General features: G+C 40.0%; 2 protein-coding genes across 2 annotated transcripts; both read left to right on the top strand.

Moving 5' to 3' along the window:
• Positions 1 to 427: 427 nt before the first annotated feature.
• On the top strand, positions 428 to 6,841 carry ankrd33aa (ankyrin repeat domain 33Aa). The gene is made up of 5 exons (XM_063464536.1): positions 428 to 665; positions 2,232 to 2,549; positions 2,685 to 2,814; positions 2,900 to 3,040; positions 4,033 to 6,841. Exons 2-5 carry the CDS (start codon positions 2,292 to 2,294, stop codon positions 4,836 to 4,838), a joined length of 1,335 nt encoding a protein of 444 aa, XP_063320606.1. The 5' UTR covers positions 428 to 665; positions 2,232 to 2,291; the 3' UTR covers positions 4,839 to 6,841.
• Positions 6,842 to 10,413: 3,572 nt separating this feature from the next.
• acvrl1 (activin A receptor like type 1) lies at positions 10,414 to 20,870 on the top strand. The gene is made up of 10 exons (XM_063464278.1): positions 10,414 to 10,998; positions 15,817 to 15,888; positions 16,720 to 16,956; positions 17,280 to 17,485; positions 17,596 to 17,695; positions 18,022 to 18,168; positions 18,267 to 18,542; positions 18,683 to 18,880; positions 19,675 to 19,805; positions 19,915 to 20,870. The coding sequence occupies exons 2-10, from the start codon at positions 15,819 to 15,821 to the stop codon at positions 20,056 to 20,058; spliced, it is 1,509 nt and encodes a 502-aa protein (XP_063320348.1). The 5' UTR covers positions 10,414 to 10,998; positions 15,817 to 15,818; the 3' UTR covers positions 20,059 to 20,870.
• Positions 20,871 to 22,392: the final 1,522 nt, after the last annotated feature.

Raw genomic sequence — 22,392 nt, 5'->3', positions numbered from 1 at the left:
ACTTCATCTTGTGTGCCATTGTTTGTGCCCCATAAATGTTAGTTTGTTGTCCCAGCAGATGGATTTCCATTCCAAAACAGACCCAAGACTCTGCCTTGCAATTAGGCAGACTCACTGGAATTATTCAGGCAGGGGGTCCTCAGCAGCAGAGAGCAGATTTGGGAGCAACAGCTTCTATGATTCAGTCACAGGACTTTTTTTGGGCAGTTAGAGGGGTTTGCCCTGACACAACAGACGGGCAGCAGAAAGCTGCAGATGGGCAGCTTCTGAGAGATCAGAGAGAAGTAAAAGAGAGAAGAAAGAGAAAGCAGACCAACTCAAAAGACTGTAAGGGGAGCAAGGTTGGCCGCTGTCTGTTTCCTTCTCTTAATCCTTAAATCTTCTGTAATCAGGATGAGAGGAAGAGAGCACGTTGGCTGACTTAGGACAGCAGAGTCTATGTTGGGACCTGGCTGATGAGGCAACCTTACTGGGCACTAGTAGAAATGGAGGGAGGGGAAAAGCTGGAGCTGCAGTCAGTCTTGGGAAACTTAGCCTTAACCAGGTTCTACTAAGTGCCAGCGAGAAGCGTGGAAGTCCAGGATGGTTTAACTGTCAAGAGGAAGTAAGAAACCAAAGGGAAAAAAAAAAAGAAGAGGACTAACTCATGGCTGGACTGCTTTCAGGTGAGAGCTGTGTTATTATTCTTAGTAATATTTGTTCTGACATGTGTTGTTTTTGCTTTAGTTTTTATGAACATTCTCTTTTTTTTCATCTTTATTCCACCGTTAAAAGGCAAAAAAGACAGCTGACATTTAGAATTCAGAGGAAGATGTCTGGCCAGATTGCAAGGTGTTGCTCAACAGGAAGTGGAGGCCACAGTGGCCTACACATCAACACTAAAGTTAGGGCATTTTATGTTTGTGCAGAATGAGGAAGAGAGAGAAAAGACTTGTGTGGGAACTGTGCATGACAGAGTGCTGAAATACAAGCATTTGCTCGTGGGATTAAGGGATTTATGGACGTTAACAAGAGCTTATTAAAAAGATAACTAATTTGAATAACTTCTAATTACCGTGACTGACAGTAGGTGCAAAACTAATTTGCTGAAAAAATGGGTGAGTTTTGTGGTGTATGCAGGACCACAGCCAGCTCTTTTTTCATTTCCATTCTTTAAAATATAGAGAATTAGAACTAGCTGACACTATCATATTTCTGAGTCTTGAGAAATAGTGTCTTCAGTGGCTTGAAAGTATACTTACACATTAGATACAAACACTACAGGATGTGCTGACGTATGGAAGAGCAGTATAACAGTGTTAAGACACCATGACAGATGCTGTCACTAGACTGGCCTCCCATTGCTTCCAGTACCATATGGCCTTTCTCATCCCAGTTGAGTGTCCCTATGCCTTCTTTCACTTTACTGTGCAGACTGAGCTACCTCGGCTCTGCAGGATTTCTTGTTTTATAGTTGCTGTTATTTATGTGAAGATTTGTAGATTTTTCACATTATTTACGTTTCAGTTGTCTTAAATATATTTAAATTATGAGACTGCTTTCAGGGTGATAAGTATTTACTGTCTTTCTCTGTTGTGTGGTGCCAGTGAAAAATCAACTGGCAACAAAGCATGTTACACAGGGAGGTTACCTATGTTGTAAATCAGAGACTTACTTTGACAGGAGGGCTGAGGTAAAGCTCTTCATCCTCTTTAGGCCTCATGCCTTTTAAACAAGGCCTTTTCAGGTCACCAGATCTATTTAAAATACTAACTTTAAAAGCTGCCAGTTTGTGTTGCTCATCTCACAATCACACGTGAACTGGTCTAAGGAGGGGAAGAGGTCTTACACCTTCCAAAACGAGACTGGAATGAGACAGTAGCACTTGTTATGATTTGGCTTTTGCAAAGGAAAAAAGAATTATAGACATCGGCACATTTCAAACTATGTGCACGCAGTTTTGTGTGCATACATAATGTGTGTACACCCGGAAAAGCGCTTTCAATGTTTCGCACATCTGTCGAAGGTTTCGCACGGACAATGGCAAAGCAGGTAACGTTACTGCAAATGAACTGTAAGCTGCTCGTAGATTGTGTATTGGTTTTTTTTTGAAAAACGTTATCCCCCTTTAACTACAACAACAACCACCTGTCTACTCAATCTGAACCTATATATGTGGCTATGGAAAATAATTGTGTGAACTGTGTTCATTTCGTGTGTATGATAACAACATTTACATTTTTCTGTTTAAGATAAGGGATCTCTGCTGCAGGCCTGACACCCAGGTGTGACCAGAGTCAGCGGGGATTCCAATGGCTACTGCAAATGATGACCCACACCTGGGCAGTGGCCCATCTGAGGACTCAGAGATCCTCCTGGATGACTCTGACTCGGGCAGTGTGCTTTCAGACGACTCAGTGCTTCCTATCTATGAAAGGGACGGAAAATCAACAGAGCCGGCTAAAACAGTGTACGAGGCCTGTGCCAAGAATGACGCTGCATCCCTGCGCAGCATCATGGAGAGAGGAGTCACAAAAGATGAGACCATGGAGCTAGACATCAATGGCAGGGTGAGATAAATGTCACTTCTCATTTTTTCCACACAGGTACTATGACAATGACTTTAAAAAAAAAAATCTATTAATCAAGAAAGGTAACCTCAGCATCTATAATAGGCCTATTTATTTATATCTTCTTCCCCTCAGAATGGGCTGATGCTGGCTGTGTCCAAGGGTTTTGTGGACATCGTCGCCTTGCTTCACACATGCCCATTAATAGACATCAACCACCAAGACAATGATGGCAACACTGCTGTCATGATTGCAGCCCAAGCAGGTACATCTGAAGACATCAGATGACTTCAACATCAATTCCTAAGCTAATCATAGAATATTAACATAACATAATCTTTTCAATCCAGGCTTCATCACCATCCTGAATTATATCCTAAACTACTACCCTTGTGTGGACACTGAGATCAGGGACCCTCGTGGGTTCACAGCTCTCATCAAGGCAGGCCTACAAGGCAGAGAAGAGTGTGTCTCCGCATTGCTAATGCATGGTACGTCTAGATGTCTTTCTACATCAAATTTTCTAACAATGTCCCTCAGCTGTGACCGAATGTCAAGCCCACATGGAGAGTCAGGATGTACACCTCAAATGTATAGGATTTGGTTTGGTGTGATTGCAATTAAACTCTTATAGGTATAACAAATCTATTAATGTCCTATATATGTAATATAGAGGGCAAAGCCGGACATCCGATCTGTGAACTAATCTGTTTTTTTTCTGGACTACAGAGATTAGTCCTGTATAAACTGTGCAGGGACACATTTAAGAAAGCTCTGTAATAATTCAGTCCGCATTCTATTTAAAGTTTAATGATGTCAGACATTAATCTATAATCCATCTGTATTCATAGTGTGCAACAAAAATATCTGTGTGTATATTTGGTCAGTTAAAGCCTTGATTATTTGCCAAGTAGACTTCCAAAGTCTCCTGAGTAGACATGACTAAGCGTCTTCAGCCAGAAATTGGTTAAACCTGTGATGTCAAACTCATTTTACACTGTGGGCCACATACAGCCAGTTTGATCTCAAGTGGGCCAGATCACTTCAGTTACTCCAGTTTTATTTATTGTTTACTTTTATAGTATACCCTCTGTCAGTGTAAAGAAGTTTAACAACATAAGCAACATAAAGAAATGTTGCTGTAGTAAATAAAGAAATCTCTCAGCATGACTCTTTGGGTTTATATTGTAAAAAATAAATGTGTAAATAGCAGGAAAAACACCAGAGGTTTTTGTTATTTCATTGTTTTTCTATTACTTAATTACTGTAATATAATATGAAAAGATGTAAAACTTAAAAATAAAATTAAAAAAAATGTACTCCCAGCAATTTTTGTCCCATCTCACCATACTGATGCTTGCCATCTACCTAATAACCTGTGCTCCAAAAGTCCCCACATGGTGGTGTTGTTATGCTGAGCTGACGGCAGTTGATTTCCTCCCACTCAACATTTTTACTGTTTTCTCTCCTTCTCGGTGTGCAGGTGCAGATGTCAATGCAGTCGATCTCGTCCATGGGAAAGGTCTAAAGGACTGGGCCCTTAGGACAGGAAGGTTTGAGACTCTGAACAGACTGCGTCGCCTGCAAACTCGTCCTATTGCAGAACAGTTCTGTGAAAGCTACATTCCTGAGTGGCCTGAGCTAAAGCTACTGGTGGCAAAGGCCACTGCAGCCAAAACAGCAGGTCAGAAGCTGAGGCAGCGCTTAAAAGACAGTCTTAGTTTCAGCTTCCCACATGACCCCCAAGACAATGGGGTCATGGACCACATGGTGCGGATGACTACAAGCATCCACAGCCCCTTGATAGCTACTGGTTGCCGTCCACTCTGTCCCACCAGCCCCCCAGAGATTGGCAAGCGACGATTTGCTGTACCAGAACTGCTTGACAAGCACAGCAGCAAGGAACTGGAGGAGAGCACGGTGTCTCACAGTAATGGCTCCATCACTTCAGCTTCACCTGTGTCAGCCACCTCTGTATCACTGACCTCTTGCTGCCAAGACTCAGAGCGCAGGCAAAGCTCACCAACAGGTGGCATGAAAAGCTTCATGCCCCGCAGCATGGCACACAGAAACAGCATCTTCCCCTCAGGCTGCATTCCCAAAATTGAAGTTACAAAATCTGGGGAGCGCACTCCAAAGAAGGAGAAAAAGAACAAAAGGCAAAAGGGTTACCTGGAACCTCCTGTCTGGAAGTACAAGGAAGCCAAGGAGGAAAAAAAGAGAGAGAAGAAACAGCAAGAAAAGGAAAAAGAGGAACAGAAAAAATCGAAGGGGTCCAAACGTTCATGAAGTGAAAACGCCCGTTTTTTGTTTCTAGCAAAACAATTCTGAAGTGAGCAGCTGACAAGGGAAACACATGGGTGAACCTTGATCTGGAAAATGCACTGGCTGGACTTTTTTACTTGTGATGTATTTTTCAGCATCTTTGTACAAGCTGAAAAATTATGCTAACCAAATAGAATTTGGTTTTCCAGAGACTGCGGTTTACTGGTTTCCTGTCTGAAAGGGTGAATTGTTTTTTTGAGGATGCAATTACACTGACTGCACACACCTGCAATGGTGTTATTTTTCTCTATAAAAGGATTTTACCCATCTTCATTTAATGAACAACTTCTCAGTAGCGTGCCATTGTGGTATTTAACGGCAATATAACCAAATAGCCCATAGCCAACAGTGTACATAAACTGTATGTGATCAGATGCCTTCAGGGAATGTATTAAAGTCACATTTAATCAAAGACCGTGAAAGGCAAAAAAACAAAACAAAAAAAAAACTATTTAGGCTACAAATTAAAGGAAAAAATCAGTGACCCAGCCAAGGTGCGTGGCCACTGTGTCCCACCAGAACAACCTCATGGAACCTTGGTTTTTATTCTAGACCATTCTTCCAAACGATGTTCCCATATTTGGTGTTTTGATGGTGAATGTCCAACACTCTCTGAAAGTTGTTCAACTTGATTGAGTTCTAATCCCTGCTAAGGTCATGGCATATTTACTGACCCCTTGTCCTCTATAGTTTAAAGGACTGTCATCCTGGACAAGGAGAGAAATGCTCCATCATGGAATAATTATGATGGCTCAGAACACTTTGTATTGATTTCTATCCCACCTTGCCTCTTAGACCTGAAATATACTCCTTTACAGACTTGTGCATGGCAGCTGCAGAAACCATGAACAAGTAGCTGCTCTTATTATTTTACTTTCTATTCTGCTTGAAGAAGGAATGCACAGTTTGTGCAGTAGCTGTATAACAACAAACCAACTACTACAGATGTTTTTAAGTTTATGCCGTATGGAAAGCACAAGTGTGTTGTCTATGGTTCAGTTCCATTAAGCGTCTCAGTGAGCCATGACAAGGACCCAGCACGTACTAAAGCACAGCCTCCCCTGAGTGGAGGTTTAATACACTATTAATGTCTCTGAAAAAGGTATACTGGAGGCATATGTGAACATCTGCAAGGACTCTCCCTGATAATAAATCAAAGCAGTCACTGCAACCTTGCAGATTCCAAAAGTATCAACAGAGCGTACAGAGACAAGTAACCCCAGGCCATGCCTGCAAAATGTAACTGCAAGGACTAAGGGTTCAGGTTTTCCTTTAATTTGTCATCTTTTCCGTGATTCTTTTGCTCTTTTTTGTGTTTGCTGAGAGCCATCTATGAATCATGTAGCATCTACCAGATGCCTTTGTCTTTTAAACTTCATCGGAAATCTCCAAACTGTTTTGCTGTGTCATGCAAATGATGTGAGTGTGATACTACAAAAGGAACAGAGCCATCTCTGAAGCATCTTCTTTCATACTGGAAAAAAATGCTCAGTGGTATGCAAATAGAAATCTTCAGCCTGCTGCTTCATATTGTTTGTTTCATCGATTATTATTTGAAAACGAGTACTGTTGCTATTCAGGGAAATATACAATAAGCATATTATTATCAGAATAACAAACTGCATATTCAAGAACAGAAACCTGTTGTGGACTATAGCTTAATTTTGGGATTTTTTATAGATAAACTAACTAAAATAATAAATAATAAATCATGCATTTAACTGCAATAAATATCCCAAATACAGCTAAATATGTTTAATTGTGTTCTCTCAAAACTATATATAATTAGATACATTGTGGTGAAAATTTAGACAATCATTTCTGGGGTCATTTAAAGTCAAAACAAGAGATGCAAAAAGCTCAGGTCTTCAACATCTTTATAAAGTCTGTAAAACTGAAACTGTGTCTGCATGTCTGTGTGTGTGTGTGCTTGTGTGTATGTGTAAGTTTGGAATAAACTGACTGACCTTTGCAAAGGTTTGTGTGTTGGTCTTTATTACTGACAAAATATTAGTGTTTGGTGTCATCACATAGTGACCATTTGGCAATGGCAATTTAATTTATACGGTGATTTGATTACACTTTAACTATATGTGTTTTACGTAAAAGATAAACACATATGTAGGTCTATTGTGCCTGCTATTCAACAGTATTAATGAGCAAGTCAAAAATGTCCTCTTTATCATCAATTTGCTTTCAAAAATTGTGAAAAAGGTCTGTGTTAAAATCATATCACACTTGCTGTAATGTTGATTATTAAAAACATAGAGACTCAATATGTTTAACGTAAAATATTTTTAAACTACCCTGATCTACTATGCCTTAATAAAATAGAAATTAAATACAATCCTGTGAGCATAAAAAGGTTTTAAGTTTGTTTTTGACTGTAGACAGAGTTAGAACTGACCTCAGGTCAGCAGCCAGCTTGTTCCAAACCAGAACCATAAGCAAACTGGGATTTAATTCTGGGAATAGTGGTGATTTGGTGATGCATAGTACTTGAACATGAAAAGAATTCAAGGTTACCTTCGTAACAGTTCTTTTATACGGGTACGTTCCCCTTCTTGCAGTTTTGTTTCATGAAAAATATAGAAGAGACTCACTGGCAGGGTAACATTTTCCTGCCTGATCTGCATGTGACTGACGAGCCCCGTGTCTGGCACGTAACCTTGATCACTCTTTCACAATGAAGTTAACTAGATTTTCTTAAGCAAGCCCATGATGCACTCGCTGCAGTGGCACTGCATGACTTTTGAACTCTGACCTGTAATCTTTTAATCCGCTGTGCAATATCGTTACACAACAATTAGCTTTCATGGGTGATAACATAAAATCAATCTTATCTTATGCCTAACAAACTGATTGTGTTTTATATGACTAATTTTGAAGATTATTGAGCCAGCAATGAACTAACAGCTAAACAGAAAAACAAAATTGGAACATTGTCATGTTTGTGGCTAACTTCCCCACCTCAGAGGGGAACTTGAGGTCAGGCTTAAAATAAGTACCTCTCTAGAGTTCACTGAAAGAACAAGACTCTTGCCATGTCTATGCAGACTCAAGCAGTAAACACACATCTTTATACACATAAACTGGATCAGGGTGTTTGGATTGTTCAGCAGTAAAACTCTCAGAACGCAGTACCACCCTGTGAAGGCAACTATGACCAAAGTTAATGCAACATTTTAGCTTATGTGTTGTGTGCACCATGCTGTCTGTGGCTAAGTTATTGGCTGTTCAAAGATATAAATGAGCAAGTCAAAAAGGTCATTTCTTTATCAACAATTTGCTTTTTTTTTTTTTTTATCAACTAACACTTCCTGTACTCTAGATTATTCAAAAAACAGAGACTCTTTAAGAAAATCCCAGAGGAAACAAGCTCTTCAAATCTCAGAGATTAGTGGGAAAGAAAATATAACTGCTGAATTCAAAAAGAACAATTTGCTCTCTTGTACATGACAGCTGATGTGAGAGCTTCCAGCTGTGTCTGCTGCCGTAAGCCAAAAAGGAGAGATTATGACGCCTGAGAACCAGGAGGGGAATTCATATTACAGACATGAAGACATCTCTCTCAGGCGCTGTTAAATGAAGTAATGTCACACTGTGCAGCCTCTCTGGCAGCAATGTATTTGCCACTTAAGACACACAATGACTGCTGACCACAAATATGCTATACCCAGCTTGAGTGGACATGTAACCCACACAGTAATTCCCACCACATACATTAGACATCCAGAGAAGCAGGATATATTTCTTAAAGGAAACATATGTCTTAAGGTCACCTTCCATTAACAATTTGTTTTGCTCATTGCTACTTAAAGTTTGACTTGCATGACGCATAAAGATGCATATGCAGAGTTCAACATGTCTGTTAACCCTCAACACTCAAGCGATCAAGGTGCCCCATTGTCCAAACATTGTCCAAACAACCCTGAAAGCACTGAGTTCGTCCACAGTCTGCCAGTCTGCTCTAGTTGTTCATTGTCAAATCATGTTTTTCACCATATCTCTGAATCTCGAGCTAGGTTTGCTAGCCATTGTTCTCTGAAAAACATTACAATGTGGCAATTAGAAGTGAAAAATGATGATAAAATCAAGCATGTTCATATTTTCACTTTGCATTCTTTTTTTGCCAAAACAACGTGCCAGTTTCATACAGCCTTGCTTTTTTAAACTGTTTATCCATGTTGGGGTCAGGGCCTATCACAAATACAAGCGTTGGTGATACACCCTGGACAAGCCAACAGTGTAACACAGAGCTAGCACAGAGAAACCATGCAAGAAAACATTTACTCATCACTGATGAGTTTAAACTCATCAGTGAAACTAACCTGTCTTTGGACTGTAGTAGGAATCAAGGGTAATCCATGCAGGCACAAGGAGAACATGCAAAGGTGACACAGAGAGGCCTCAGCCAGTTGATTGTTCCATGCTGTGAGGTGACAGTACATAACAAACCATGTTTTAGCAGCTAAAGAGTCACATATTTCTGTCAGAAATTAGCAGAGACCAAAACAGAGTAATGCATTTTATCATATCATAGTATCATATTGTCCCAATAGAGCTATTTGTTTTCAGCCCTAGCTACAGTAGGACCGACTCCCAGTTTGGATTCAGGAGACAGACACCATTTCTACTTTTAAGATTAGGCTTAAAACTTTAATTTTTAACCAGGCTGGATCGCCATGACCCTGAATCCTCCCTTAGTTATACTGCAATAGGCCTAGGCTGCTGGGTTTCTTGTGTCTCTTTTGTCCCATCTCCCTCTATTTCTTCTCGGCCGCCCCTTCCTGATCCTGGTTCTATCTTCCTGTTAAAAAGCAGCTTTGCCTTCTCACTTTCGCCAAGTGCTTGCTCATAGGGCGCTATTGCTAAGTGTTGTATGGCCTTTACCTTACAATATAAAGCTTAGGGTGACAGTAGCTTTGATGCTATATAAATGAAACTGAAATTTAATTAAAATTACATATTTCAAAGATAGATGTATACACTAGTTGCGGGACAGTAGCATAGCTTGAAAACTTTCTAATATGTGGCTGTTGTAGTGACAGCCTGTTTGTGCTGCCACCAGGTGGACAAGAAATAATGCATTAAATATTGAGTATTCACAGACTGTTCAACAGCAGAAGTGCTGGACCTGATATTTACATTTTTGACAAGGTTTTTTGAATTGGTTGTTGCAAGAAAACAGACACACTAGACATCTATTACATGAAATGTATTGAGAACAGTCTAAACGGGATCTCAAGTTTAGGATAAACCCTGCAGTGGCTTCTGAACTCATACAAAAGCAGAATTTTGATTTTTAACAGCTGATAAAATAGATAAATAAGCGCTAGCTTCTTCTTGGCTTCACTTGCAATAATATTATTGTATCATAGAGGGGTCTTTGAAGCGCATTCCTTTCGGTGCGGCGCAGACACAGGGGAAAAGGAAAATGAGAGGTTTAGCAAGCAACAGGAAAACCGCTATGAGAACACATTCCAGGCCGAGCAGACCCTGTGCGGTGGGACAATAAGGGGTGGGACAGAACTGTATACTATTTAAAAATCTGCAATCTTGGCTTTAAATCAGGAACGCAGACAAGAACCAAAGTGTTCTTACTTAGTGAGTAAGGGAGGCAGTCAGAAAGCGGAAGGAGTGTGGTTCCAAAAAGACGGCGGTTTGTGCTCTCGGTTTATCAGCGCAGATTTGGACCGAGATGAGATAGTTACAGCTTGTCCCCCTGTCAGGACTCAACCAGCAGCCTTTTCATTTTCACTTCTGCCACGCTGCCACCCTTTTTCCTTTTTTTCTTTTAAGAAGTGTGTGTATTTACGGTTTTTAACTTTAATTCGAGGGGGCCGTGAAGGGGTGAAGGAAAAAAAGGACGTACTTTTCTCAAAAACGTCGTTTAGTCGTCATCGAAGCGGCGAAGGATGAGAGTTGTGAGGGGAAACATCTGCATTAGGGCCGTGTAGACGGAGGGAAAATGAAGCTGTTGGCGTTTTAAAGCTTTCTTCTACCTATCGTTGACAAAACTTGGACCAATGAGAAGCGCTTGAAGCAGTCTTTGATATGGGAGACGTGAGGCGTTTACATCTGTCAAGTTAAAAAACACAAAAACAACACGAGCAGAAAACAGGTAATGGTTGTGGGTATGTTTTCTTTTTATTCTGTTCACTGATTTATTATTATGAAGCTTGTAGCACTGTAACACCGGATTAAAAGTTACCTTTTGACAGCGGCTTACATCAATCCACGTGTTTCCAGATGTGAACAGGTGTCAAATGGCCTGATCTTTAAATCAAAATTAACAGCATTTACAGATTTTAACTGATTTTTAACAGATTTATTTGTTTCTTATTACTCTGCGTGTTTTTGTTATCATAGCTAATCTGTTATATTGTGGCTCAGGACAGCCACGGTGAACTACCTTTATCTATTTCTATGCAACTGAGCACTACGCCCAATTTAAATAGCCCACAGCAAAAATTGTGGTCTAGTAGACTTGATTTTAGAGGTGGCTTACTTTTCCCGGCCCTGCGTGTGTTACGTGTCAAATGTGGCTTGTTGTGGTATTTTATTATCTGTGTCAGTCCTAAAACTCAGGTAGTGGTCACTCTGTAGTTGTTTCATACCTTAAACATAAGGATTTAACATATCCTATGTTTTATATCATCACCTTATAAATATGAATATGTATAGAGAAACATTCATCTCATTCGTAGGCCCATTTGAAGTAGTTAAAAAAACAGCATTCACTGACCACCTACGTCATTTAATTGTATCACTGTATTGCAATTTTATTTTAATGTAACATTGATAGAAAACATTGGTCCACTTCCTAAACTTAAAAAGAAAGAGTGCTTTACTGATAATATCTTTGCACACTTACTAAAAATACAGATTTTCTTTCATAAACAGGGTTTATTCATTCACGCTTGGCTATTTTTACCCAAATAAGGATGTGGGTACTTCCTGAACCACTGGCATATGCCTTGTGACCTTTTTGTCTAACAAATCTTTTAAGGTGAAAAGTTCATTCATTTTGAAGTGTGCAGAATGACACTTGCATACAGACATTTGCGTACAAAGATTTACACACATCCACACACAGGAAGTGTCTTTTGGCTGCAGCTCATTGTAAAAGTGACATAGGTTCTTTCCAAGTGGGTGCTGTTGCTGATCTCTTCAGGATGCATCACTCATACCAAGATCTTCTTGCATTTTTTTTTCTTTCTTCTTCTTCTTGAGAAGCAAAGGCCACTCTCTGTGCACCGTATGTGTGAGGTACAATAGTATTTTATTTGTCTTTTCAATTCTCTGACCAACCTTTATTGTAGGTATGCATGTTAGGAGCATTGAGTAACCCATAAATCCTTCCAAGCTTGTCTTGAAAAGAAGGCACAGTGCTGTCACGGTTACTGGCAGTTGATGACAATCACTGGATTACACGCAAAGGTTAAACATTAAAATGACTGAATGTGATGTTTAAGCTGAGAATAAAAGCTTTTACAGTAACTCTGCTTAAAGTTACTTTCCTCAGTCATAGTTAAAAGTTTTGGGGGGGGGGGTTTGTTGGTGTTTTTTGGGGGTGAAACGAGGCCCAGCAGAAAGGAAGTTTGAGACTCCTTTGCTGTTCCTTCCAATCCAGCTCTTAACTACACAGTTCATCGAGATGGAATGAGAGATCTGCCTCTCTGTAGATGACAGGAAGAGATGTCAATGGATCTTTTCCCCTGTGTAGTTTTAGGACAGAATGGAGACAAACAGGAGAGAGCTTAGAGAGGAAGTTTGCTGGAGCATAAAGTTAGGCTGCCTACGATTGAGGTCATGATTACTGCACTCTCATATTAGGGCCCAGTGCATGGTAAAATTACATCCAGAGAAATAAGAAACAGTTGTCCACTGAGAATAAGAACATTGTGTAGGAGTAGTTGTGTTTATCCTATTCTTCTCCTGGACCCACAGATTTAACACAGTTTACATTCAGTCTGAGTGATTCAGGAAGTACGCTTTGCTGTTTGGTAGAATATAGCTTGTGGTTTTAGTGTGCCAGAGCTGTGTGCAGCGGGTTGTCGTGCACTGAGCTTGAACCGTAGATGCAAAGAATGTATAAAGATCATTTTAGTGTGATATTTTAACCAATAGGAAACAGAAATATCTTTACTTAGCATAAGTCATAAGTTTCATGTTTGATTTGACACTTTGATAAGTATAGGAAACTTTAAAGAAGATCTTCCGTAAAACTGAAGGAAAGATGCACTTAAATGAAGCCAAGCATATACAAATATTCATCTTTATTTTTTACCCATCTGTTTTCTCATCAGTGACATTTGACATGATTTGATGAAATCACCAAAGTGACTACATCCTGTAAAATATGTGGCTTGATGTGCCAAATTTAAAAGGGGATATCCGTGGTTTTTAGCAGACATGTGAAAGTTCTGCTGCCACATGTGCAAAGTTCAACGGTTAACTGCTATGAGACATGTGCAGTTGGATAGATATTTTTACAAGGATACTAAATATTAAACGAAGAAGGCTTTTCTGTAACCCCCTTTTTTAAAGCATAACTTCTGTGTAATTTACACAGTGTGCCAGCATGTGCAAGTGTGTGCAACTTAGGTTTTTCTGCAGCTACAATTTGCAGATGCTGTGAAGGCTTAAAGTTGAAAAAAGGAGAGCTGTGCGCCTGTTATTAAACACCAAAGCCTTGAAGTGAGCCTAGAACTAATGCTGAGTGATGTGGCTGCTGCAAAGTCACACGTGCTTTGTCTTTTATAATTCTCACAGCAGAGTGTGCCACAGTTTGAACATTGACTTTTGGTGATTCCTAGTGTAGCTACAGTTTATCGTGTTACATAAACATGTCACGTGCAAGCAGTCAGTAGTAAATTCCTAATTAATTAAAGGGAAGGGAAACAGAAAACAGCCTTTAGCCTGATTATTAGAATTATTCGTGCAAACAACACTGAATGAGTGACTGCTGTTATCTGCTGCATCTCAGTTGGGTTAGAAACCTTTTAAATCTTCTGTTTATTTAAAAAAAAATACACTCACCACCCATACTAACAAGTTACTGATTGTTAGTATCAAATTGGACTGCGTTTTGCCTTCTGAACTGCTTTAAGCAATTTGTAGCAACGATTCAACAAGCTTCTGGAAGCACTGCTCACAGATTCTGGCCCATATTGACACGATAGCATCACACAGTTGCTGGGGAATTGTTTGCTGCATGTCCAACATGCAAATCACAACATCCAAGAGGGAATCCCCTTGACTGAGATCTGGTAACTGTGAGATGATCTGAGCTTTGTGACATGGCGCGTTATCCTGTGGGAACTGGGTTCATTGTGGTCATGAACAGTATTGACATGATCAACAAATATGCTTTCTGTAACTGACCCTACCATCTGAATGCTGCGGCAGAAATCAAGACTCATTAGACCAAACAGCATTTTTCTCATTTTCTGTTGTCCAATTTTTACCTGGTGTGATCTTCTGCTGCGGTTGTCCGTCTGCTTCAAACCAATGTGTTGTCCATTCAGAGATGCTCTTTTGCATAACTGATTGTAGCGAATGGTTATTTGAGTTACAGTTGCGTCTTGTCGGCTTCAAACAGTCTGTCTATTCTTGTCTGACTTCTGGCATCAAGAAGACATTTTTGCCCAGATACTGGGTCCATATTTTCTCTTTTCTTGGACCAGTCTCTGTAAACACTAGAAATGGATGTGTGGGAAAATCTTAGTAGATCAGCAGTTTCTGAAATGCTTAGACCAGCCAGTCAGGCACCAACAACCGTGTCACGCTCAAACCACTTAAATCACCTTTCTTCCCCATCAATTCTGATGCTTGACTAGAATTCTAGCGGGTCATCTTGACCATCTTGACTATGTGCCTAAATGCACTGATTTGCTGCCATGTGACTGGCTGATTAGAAAGTTCAAACCTAAGCATCCATGATGGTATGCTGTCTATTAATATACATACCTGAACATCTGTGAACATCTGTAACCTTAAAACATACCAATTTTGGATAAATATATACTATGACAAGCTGAAGCATGGCACTCTAGTAAAAGAGTCCAGGTAATGAACTGGCCTGACTGCACTTCAATTCCGTCACCCACTGAAAACGTTTAGCACATTATGAAATGAGACCTCAAACTGCTGATTTGCTGAAAACATAGCCATCGGTTTCCTCGGTAACAAAACACATACATCATGTTGTTAAAAGAGGAGGTGATATGACATAGAGCTAAACATGCCACTGCTCCAACATTTCCCAATGTGTTTCTAGAGTTCGAAATTAAAATTCACATTTCATTGTTTATTTAATATTTTGCAACTTTTAATAGTTTAATCTAACAGGTTTAAGTTCATGCTTGCTATCAACGTTAGAGGTCCGAGGAGCAAGAGAGGCTGACTTTTATGTGATGCCTTCTTATTGCGTGACTCTCAGCAGTGCAGCTCTAAACAATGAGCAGACCTGAGTCTCGCCGGCCAGCTGGGTGGGGCCACTCAATAGCAGGAAGCATAGCCATCAACATTTACTCTGCGACAGGGGTAGTCTTGGAGTCGGCGGGCTTGGAGCCTGGGTAGCATAGCACACATACACAAACACTCTGAACAGCCTGCTTCCCCTAAGACCCCTTTTCCCACCCAATGCAATTACAGCACAGGCAGACAGGCTGGGCCCTTTGACTGTTTTTTTTACCTCATTGCTTCCTCCTCAGAGTCTGAGCTTTAACCCCTGTTCAGCCGCTGTTCAGTAACTGTATGCAAATTTTAAGCGGAATTCATAATATTAATTACCCAACTGACTTTTTTTTTTACCTAAACCTTTGGATTTTGAGACAGCTCCTAATAATTAAACATCACCAATTGTTTTTTTCATTATGTAATTACGTTACCTGGTAATATTTTTGGTAATATTTTGGTTTTCCTGCTTTTTCAGAGATGGGAAGCTCTGCTGTGCTCACAGGGTTGATAGCTGGAGTTATTTTGTGGACGTCTGCCATCCATGGAGGTGAGTTGGCGGTCGGATGTAGAAAATAATCTTCACTACTGTAAGGACATTCCCTTTGTTTCATTCAATTAAAGGTGCATTACAGAGTATTTTTGGTTCTGACACTAAATCAGATTAGACTAATGTGAAGGGTCTGATTGCACTGCAGAACCCACTGAGAATGCGCCTCACAGGTATTGTTTTGCATCTGCAGCCTGCACATAGACTGGATGGTTCAGTCTGCTGGTTGTCATAAACATAAGTAGTTGTTTCCAGAAAGCAAGTTGAGACAAGAAGGCTGTGCAATACCTGTCAGACGTGAAATGGCAGAATAAACGAGTGCCTGGTGAAGATAGTCAAATGCCAACTGCAGGGCTGGCGGAGCTATATCACAGTCTGTCTTCCTCTTAGCTTCCAAAAATGTTTGCAGCACCGTAAACTATTTATGGTTTCTGCAGAGTTCTGCTTGTTTTGGGTTTTTTATAACACAATTATAGCAAAAGGTGTTTTGTGGCTTTTCGTGCACACATGCTATACTTTAACATTTAAAGTTATATGTTACCCTATCCATCCACTGAGTCCTTTTTAGTATCATAGTTCAAAAATACGGCGATTTAAAATATAAAAAGTATCTGTATCTTAGACCTGTCTAAAAACTTTTTTTCTATAACAATTATTTACTTAATTATATTTGAGGAAGTAGAGTTTAGAATTTTTACAGTTTCTTTCAAAACAAAGATGGAATACTTGAATTTCATGTGTTTTTGGCTTTGTTTTACTGGACGTAATTTGTGTTATTATATGACCCCTGTCTTCCAACTTGTTTCAGTGCTGATTTCATGTATTTTCCAGACACCACAGATGATGGGAATCTGCTGTGTGCCTGCAAAAATAACAAAGGCACATGTAAAAATGAAATGTGCAGGGGAGATTATTGTTTTTATACCTGGATGAAAGACGGATATGAGGAGTTGGGCTGTTTCAGTGAGAACACCAAAGTGCAGTGCTACTCCTCCTTCCCCAGCTACTTTACGAAGTGCTGCAGAGAGGACAACTGCAACTCCAACATCACAGTGCCTCCAAACATAAGTCAGTACCTAAAGCCCTTCTTTTTCAATACTGGAACATCACATTATCCAAGAAACCAAGAGCTAGTGTGCCCCTGTAAATCATGCTTTTGTCTTATTTCAGTTGGGCCTCTGTCTCATCTCCACAGTTCACTTAACATCTAGCACTGTTTTGTACTTATATTTCTGTAGCTTCCCTTTAGATAGCAGCTGGTTCCCCCTTGTGGTCAGTAAGAGCATATCAATGTCATGCCACTTGAATTTTATCTCATGAGTATTAAGAAATCTTTTCAGTTTCTTTGTGTCTATATGTGTGTATGTTCCTGACTTCTTCTGTGTTTCCAGATGGGGACTCGACACCGACACCCCCAGAAGCTGGTCGCCTAGAGCTGTGGATCCCCCTGTTCCTGCTGTTCTTATTTGTTACTGCCTGTGTCTTTGGCCTGATACTACTCCTGCGCTTCCGACGTGCAGCCCACAGACTACAAGATGTTGAAGGCCATGATGTCAAAATACTCAAAGTCCCCAGTGGAGATGACCCCACATATGGCGTAAGAGACGTTTCATGGCTGACGTCAGACAGAATACAGGAAAACTTTCCTATCTTTTAGTTGTTATGTGTGGATTTTAAATGCCTGCCTGTCTTCTTTTCTCTCAACAGAATATCTATGATGAGTTTTGTACATCAGGGAGTGGGACAGGGCTTCCGTATCTTGTCCAGAGAACTATGGCCAGGCAAATCTCACTTGTTGAGTGTGTTGGTCAGTCTCATTTCTCTACTTTTTCTGAACACACAAGTAAAATTATATTCTGGAAATGTGGTCAAGCATGAAAATTGTATGGGATATAGAGATATTCATGACAGCTTGATGTCTTTACTTTTGTATGTATGTGTGTGTGTGTGTGTGTGTGTGTGTGTGTGTGTGTGTGTGTGTGTGTGTGTGTGTGTGTGTGTGTGTGTGTGTGTGCGCGTGTTGAGAAGTTTTTCTTTCTTTTAATTTTTGTTATATTTGCACGTTCAAATAAACTCTGTTCTATTTTATTCTATTCTATTTATTTGCAATTAATGATGTCACTTTGTTCGTAGGCAAAGGCAGGTATGGAGAGGTTTGGAGGGGAACGTGGATGGGGGAAAGTGTCGCCGTCAAGATTTTCTCCTCTAGAGATGAGCACTCCTGGTTTAGAGAGACAGAGATCTACAATACTGTACAGCTGCGACACGACAACATACTCGGTATGACACCAGTCCTTCGCCTCCAAAGAAAAGAAATTGCACCTTAAAGAAAAAACATTCAAACAGCAACATTTTCTCTGTTTGCTTTTGCTTTTTAGGTTTCATAGCCTCCGACATGACATCCAAGAATTCCAGTACCCAGCTGTGGCTCGTCACCCACTATCATGAGCTCGGGTCTCTCTACGATTTCTTGCAGTACAGCAGCTTGGAGCCAGAGAGCTGCTTGAGGATGTGTCTGTCTGTGGCCTGTGGCCTGGTCCACCTCCACACTGAGATTGTTAGCTCCCAGGAAAAACCAGCTATTGCCCACCGAGACCTGAAAAGCCGAAATATTCTGGTAAAGCGCAACGGACAGTGCTGCATCGCTGATCTTGGTAAGGTTTGCAAGGATATTCACAAAATCTGCTAACAGTTTATAGCAATGTGATTAGAGAAAGAGCTCTTTAAAGATGCATTTTGTAGTGTGTATTGTACTGTAAATTAAAAGCTTTTTCTGTGTTCATTCGTTCCTCAGGTTTAGCAGTGATACACTCTCAGTCCCATGACTACCTCGATATGGGCAATAACCCTCGCGTGGGGACCAAGCGCTACATGGCCCCTGAGGTGCTGGATGAAACTATCCGTGTGGATGTTTTTGAGTCCTATAAGCAAACTGACATCTGGGCTCTCGGGCTGGTCTTTTGGGAAATTACCCGCAGGACTGTTGTCAATGGTAGGTTAACAGTGATCTGTTTTTAATGTTATGCCTTTCCATCCATTAGCAGAAAAATCTGGCCTTAGATTAAACCTCAGGAAGCAAATGTAGGTATATATCCACAAATTTGTTATGAAGCTAATGCATCACACAAGCGAGCATGTTAAAAACAAGTTCTTTGTCACACGTCTGTCTGCTTTTGTAGAGTATATAGAACAAGCAGCCAGTCCCATGTCTCTCAGCAGGCCAGTGTTTTTCTAGTCTGTGTCTGCCTCTGCTATCCTCTCTCATGATTAGCACTACAGTAATTATAAACAGTCTTATCTGGTGTCAGCACTCACTTGTACATAGTCCAGATGCCCGTGCATGCAATTTTTATATGCAAGCACACAGCCATGCACCAATGACTGTGTGTGTGTGTGTGTGTGTGTGTGTGTGTGTGTGTGTGTGTGTGTGTGTGTGTGTGTGTGTGTGTATGCGTGTGTGTGCGTTCATGTGTGTGTGCATGACTTCCAGATTTCCATCCCAATGTAGTCACCAGGGAGTTCATATCTCTCCCCGTTCTCTTGTTTAGTGAGACATGCTTTACAAAACTCCCACCGCAGCCTATCTGAGTCTCCGAGTGTGCTCTTTCAGGCTTTATATGAAAAGACATTTGTGTTCCGCAGATGTATGAAGAGATAACCCTCACAACAAAACACCTCACTGGGCTTTTAATTTGATAATTCTGACATCTTATTTTGCTTGACCACCCCACTGAATGACAAGAGAGGAACAAGTGATCCACTGTTTAACTTTGGGGTTTTTTTTAGGCATTGTGGAAGATTACCGTCCACCCTTCTTTGACCTGGTGCCCTCGGATCCCAGCTTTGAGGAGATGAAAAAGGTGGTGTGTGTGGACCAGCAGAGGCCCAGTCTGCACAACAGACTCCATTCTCACCCAGTAGGCTATTTGGCATAAATAGACACACACAAGTAGACATAAAAATGAACGCAAAAGTACAATTACATTTTGGAAATGTGGTGTTTTATATTTTTTCTGTCTTTTTAAGATATTGTCAGCCATCGTGAAGGTCATGAAGGAGTGCTGGTACCAGAACCCAACAGCCCGCCTTACAGCCTTGCGAATAAGGAAGACTCTCTCCAAACTGGATCACGACGACTTCAGCATTGAAAAACTGAAGCAGGATTTCTAGACTGAAACGAGGAAACTGGATTGAAAACACCAGAAGGGATTTTGCACCACATTCCAACAAATGAAGTGCATATCATTACCATATTTTGATCTAATCACTCACTCGGTGTCTGTATCATATTAAAACCATATGACTTTGTGTAGAAGCATCTAGAGCCTCTTGTACCAAATGTTATATTTTTTGCATACGCAAACATTCACCCACCATGATACTTAATACCTCTATAAATGAGGGGGCTACATTTATATTTATTGCCTTCAGTTAGTTAAGGTTTAGGCCAGTTATTTTTAATTATCACAAAACAGTTAACATAGTTTTGTACTCATTGTCTAACTCTCTCATTGTTGTGACAGAATGGAAAATCATCCTCTTAGGTATAATGTGGATTTTCCCAAAATGACCAATGATCCTTAAAACCACAGATAAAAGACAGGAAATATGTAAGTATTTATACACTCAAATGAAAGTACATTACCTGTCCTGTAAGTATGTTTAACTTAACTAAACTAAGCATTTATTATCTGCACATAAAAGCAGTGAGATATTTAGATGTAAATACATTTTTATGTAACAGAATTAAATTTGATGTCTTCTTTTGCAACCATATTGTAAATATGTTTCAGGAGAGATATTGTTTTCTACTATTCAGAAATAAGACTGTGTTAATGTTGCTTTTTTAAAAAAAAAACAAAAAAACTTTTTTCATACATTTTTGTAAGGCTAAAATGTACCATCACAACCACTATGATCAGTAAAGGAATTCACATACATGTAATAATGGATACCTTAAATAAAGAATTATATTTTGGAAATATTTCTGCTTTACGTTTTTTAAGCACCTATTACTGCAATTCTCACATTGACCAGAAGAGGTCATCAGATAACAGACAAACAAGAATCTATACTCCTTACATGGGAGATTTGTGTAGTGTTTTGTTTGTTTGTTTGTTTGATTTTATCTGCAGTGTATCTTAAAATTAAGATGAAAAAAATTCTTCATCAGATAATTAGAGAGTCTCTCTACAATTTGTAGGAGCTACATTTAATCATTTAAAAAGCCCTCATGTTACCTTCAGTGTATTGTTTGAATAGGTCAAATGATTTAGTTGAGTAATAATTGCCTCAATATTCTCTCTGCTTTGGATTTCCTTTATGGAAATATTGAATGTGAGGACTTCTATTTCAAACTAATTTTTAGATCCTGTTACAAAAGGGGGAACATACTTTTTTTTTTTTTAAGTGCCTCCTTTTTGCAAATCAAAACAATTACGTTAGCTCAATCTTAAGATGACAGCAACTAACAGGTTTTAGTGTTACCCTCCAAGACAGTGACTGATCAAACTGTGTCAAGTTTTTCTCATTTCTCTTTAAAAAAACTACCCATAGAAAATATGTTGAAAGTTAAGCACTGGAGCAGAATGTCAAAAAGAATAAGAAATGTCCAATGGGAATTAAAACTGTGCAACAGTTTTAAAACGTTGCCTGGTCACTGGTGAAAATAAGAGTTTCAGCTTCATCCCCTTTGTGTAATATTAGCATTCCAATGTTTTCTTTCTGTATCTGTCATGCTTGCTCTTTATCTGTTTATGTCTGTGTGAATGTCTGTGTGTGTGCGTGCATCCGTGTGTTGTCTGTCTTCCTAGTTGTTGAACAAATGCCAGTGAGATAATACTCCCTTGAAGTCCCAGTCTGTCTGGTCAGTCAGATGAAGAGCTGGTTATTTTTAACACTGCAGGGGGTTGTTGAAGTATCAGAGAGGCCAAGCTGTGTGTCAGTGAGTGCAGAAGCCCATCTCACATCTCCCTGTGTTTTCCTCCTCTGTGTATTCCTTTTCACAGTGGGATCATTCCCAGTGGCTCTGTAGAGACAGGAGAGATTTGTTCAGCAGACAATGCCCGCTGAAGAAATGTGCAGATAAATTGGACAGGGCCGATAATGGACAGATATAAAGCCACAGAGGAGGCTGTGCAGACACAATTAGGCTCAGGGATAGATCGGTGAGAGTGCTAGTAAGAGGACAGGTGATAAAAGCAGGCACAGATAAAGTCCCAAATGCACCTGGTTGCAGCCTGGCTCACCTCTTCCTGAGCTACATTCTCAGCTGGAGGCAGATGAATGTATTAGTATAGACAGGTTTGGTCCCTGAGGAGAGACAACAATCCTGAATAGAGCTGGACCAAAACACCTTGTGCTATCTTTGGATGCACGATTATTTTACACTTTCGGACTAAAAATTGCAAACGGATGTAACTCTCTCTCAAAATCTGATACAGTGGCTTAGATGTGATTTGAGATCAAGTAAAAATATATATATAAATAAAGCAATAAAATGGT

The sequence above is a fragment of the Pelmatolapia mariae genome, linkage group LG20, assembly GCF_036321145.2.
Source record: "Pelmatolapia mariae isolate MD_Pm_ZW linkage group LG20, Pm_UMD_F_2, whole genome shotgun sequence".
Classification (NCBI taxonomy): domain Eukaryota; kingdom Metazoa; phylum Chordata; class Actinopteri; order Cichliformes; family Cichlidae; genus Pelmatolapia; species Pelmatolapia mariae.
Note: the sequence above shows the minus strand (reverse complement) of the source record. Positions and strands in the feature narration are given on the sequence as shown.

Coding starts and splice junctions, on each gene's coding strand:
- acvrl1 (XM_063464278.1), top strand. CDS start 15,819: ATGGGAAGCTCTGCTGTGCTCACAGGGTTGATAGCTGGAGTTATTTTG. Junction 16,957..17,279: donor CACAGTGCCTCCAAACATAA/GTCAGTACCTAA, acceptor CTGTGTTTCCAG/ATGGGGACTCGACACCGACA. Junction 18,881..19,674: donor CCGCAGGACTGTTGTCAATG/GTAGGTTAACAG, acceptor GGTTTTTTTTAG/GCATTGTGGAAGATTACCGT.
- ankrd33aa (XM_063464536.1), top strand. CDS start 2,292: ATGGCTACTGCAAATGATGACCCACACCTGGGCAGTGGCCCATCTGAG. Junction 2,550..2,684: donor AGCTAGACATCAATGGCAGG/GTGAGATAAATG, acceptor TCTTCCCCTCAG/AATGGGCTGATGCTGGCTGT. Junction 3,041..4,032: donor CTCCGCATTGCTAATGCATG/GTACGTCTAGAT, acceptor CTCGGTGTGCAG/GTGCAGATGTCAATGCAGTC.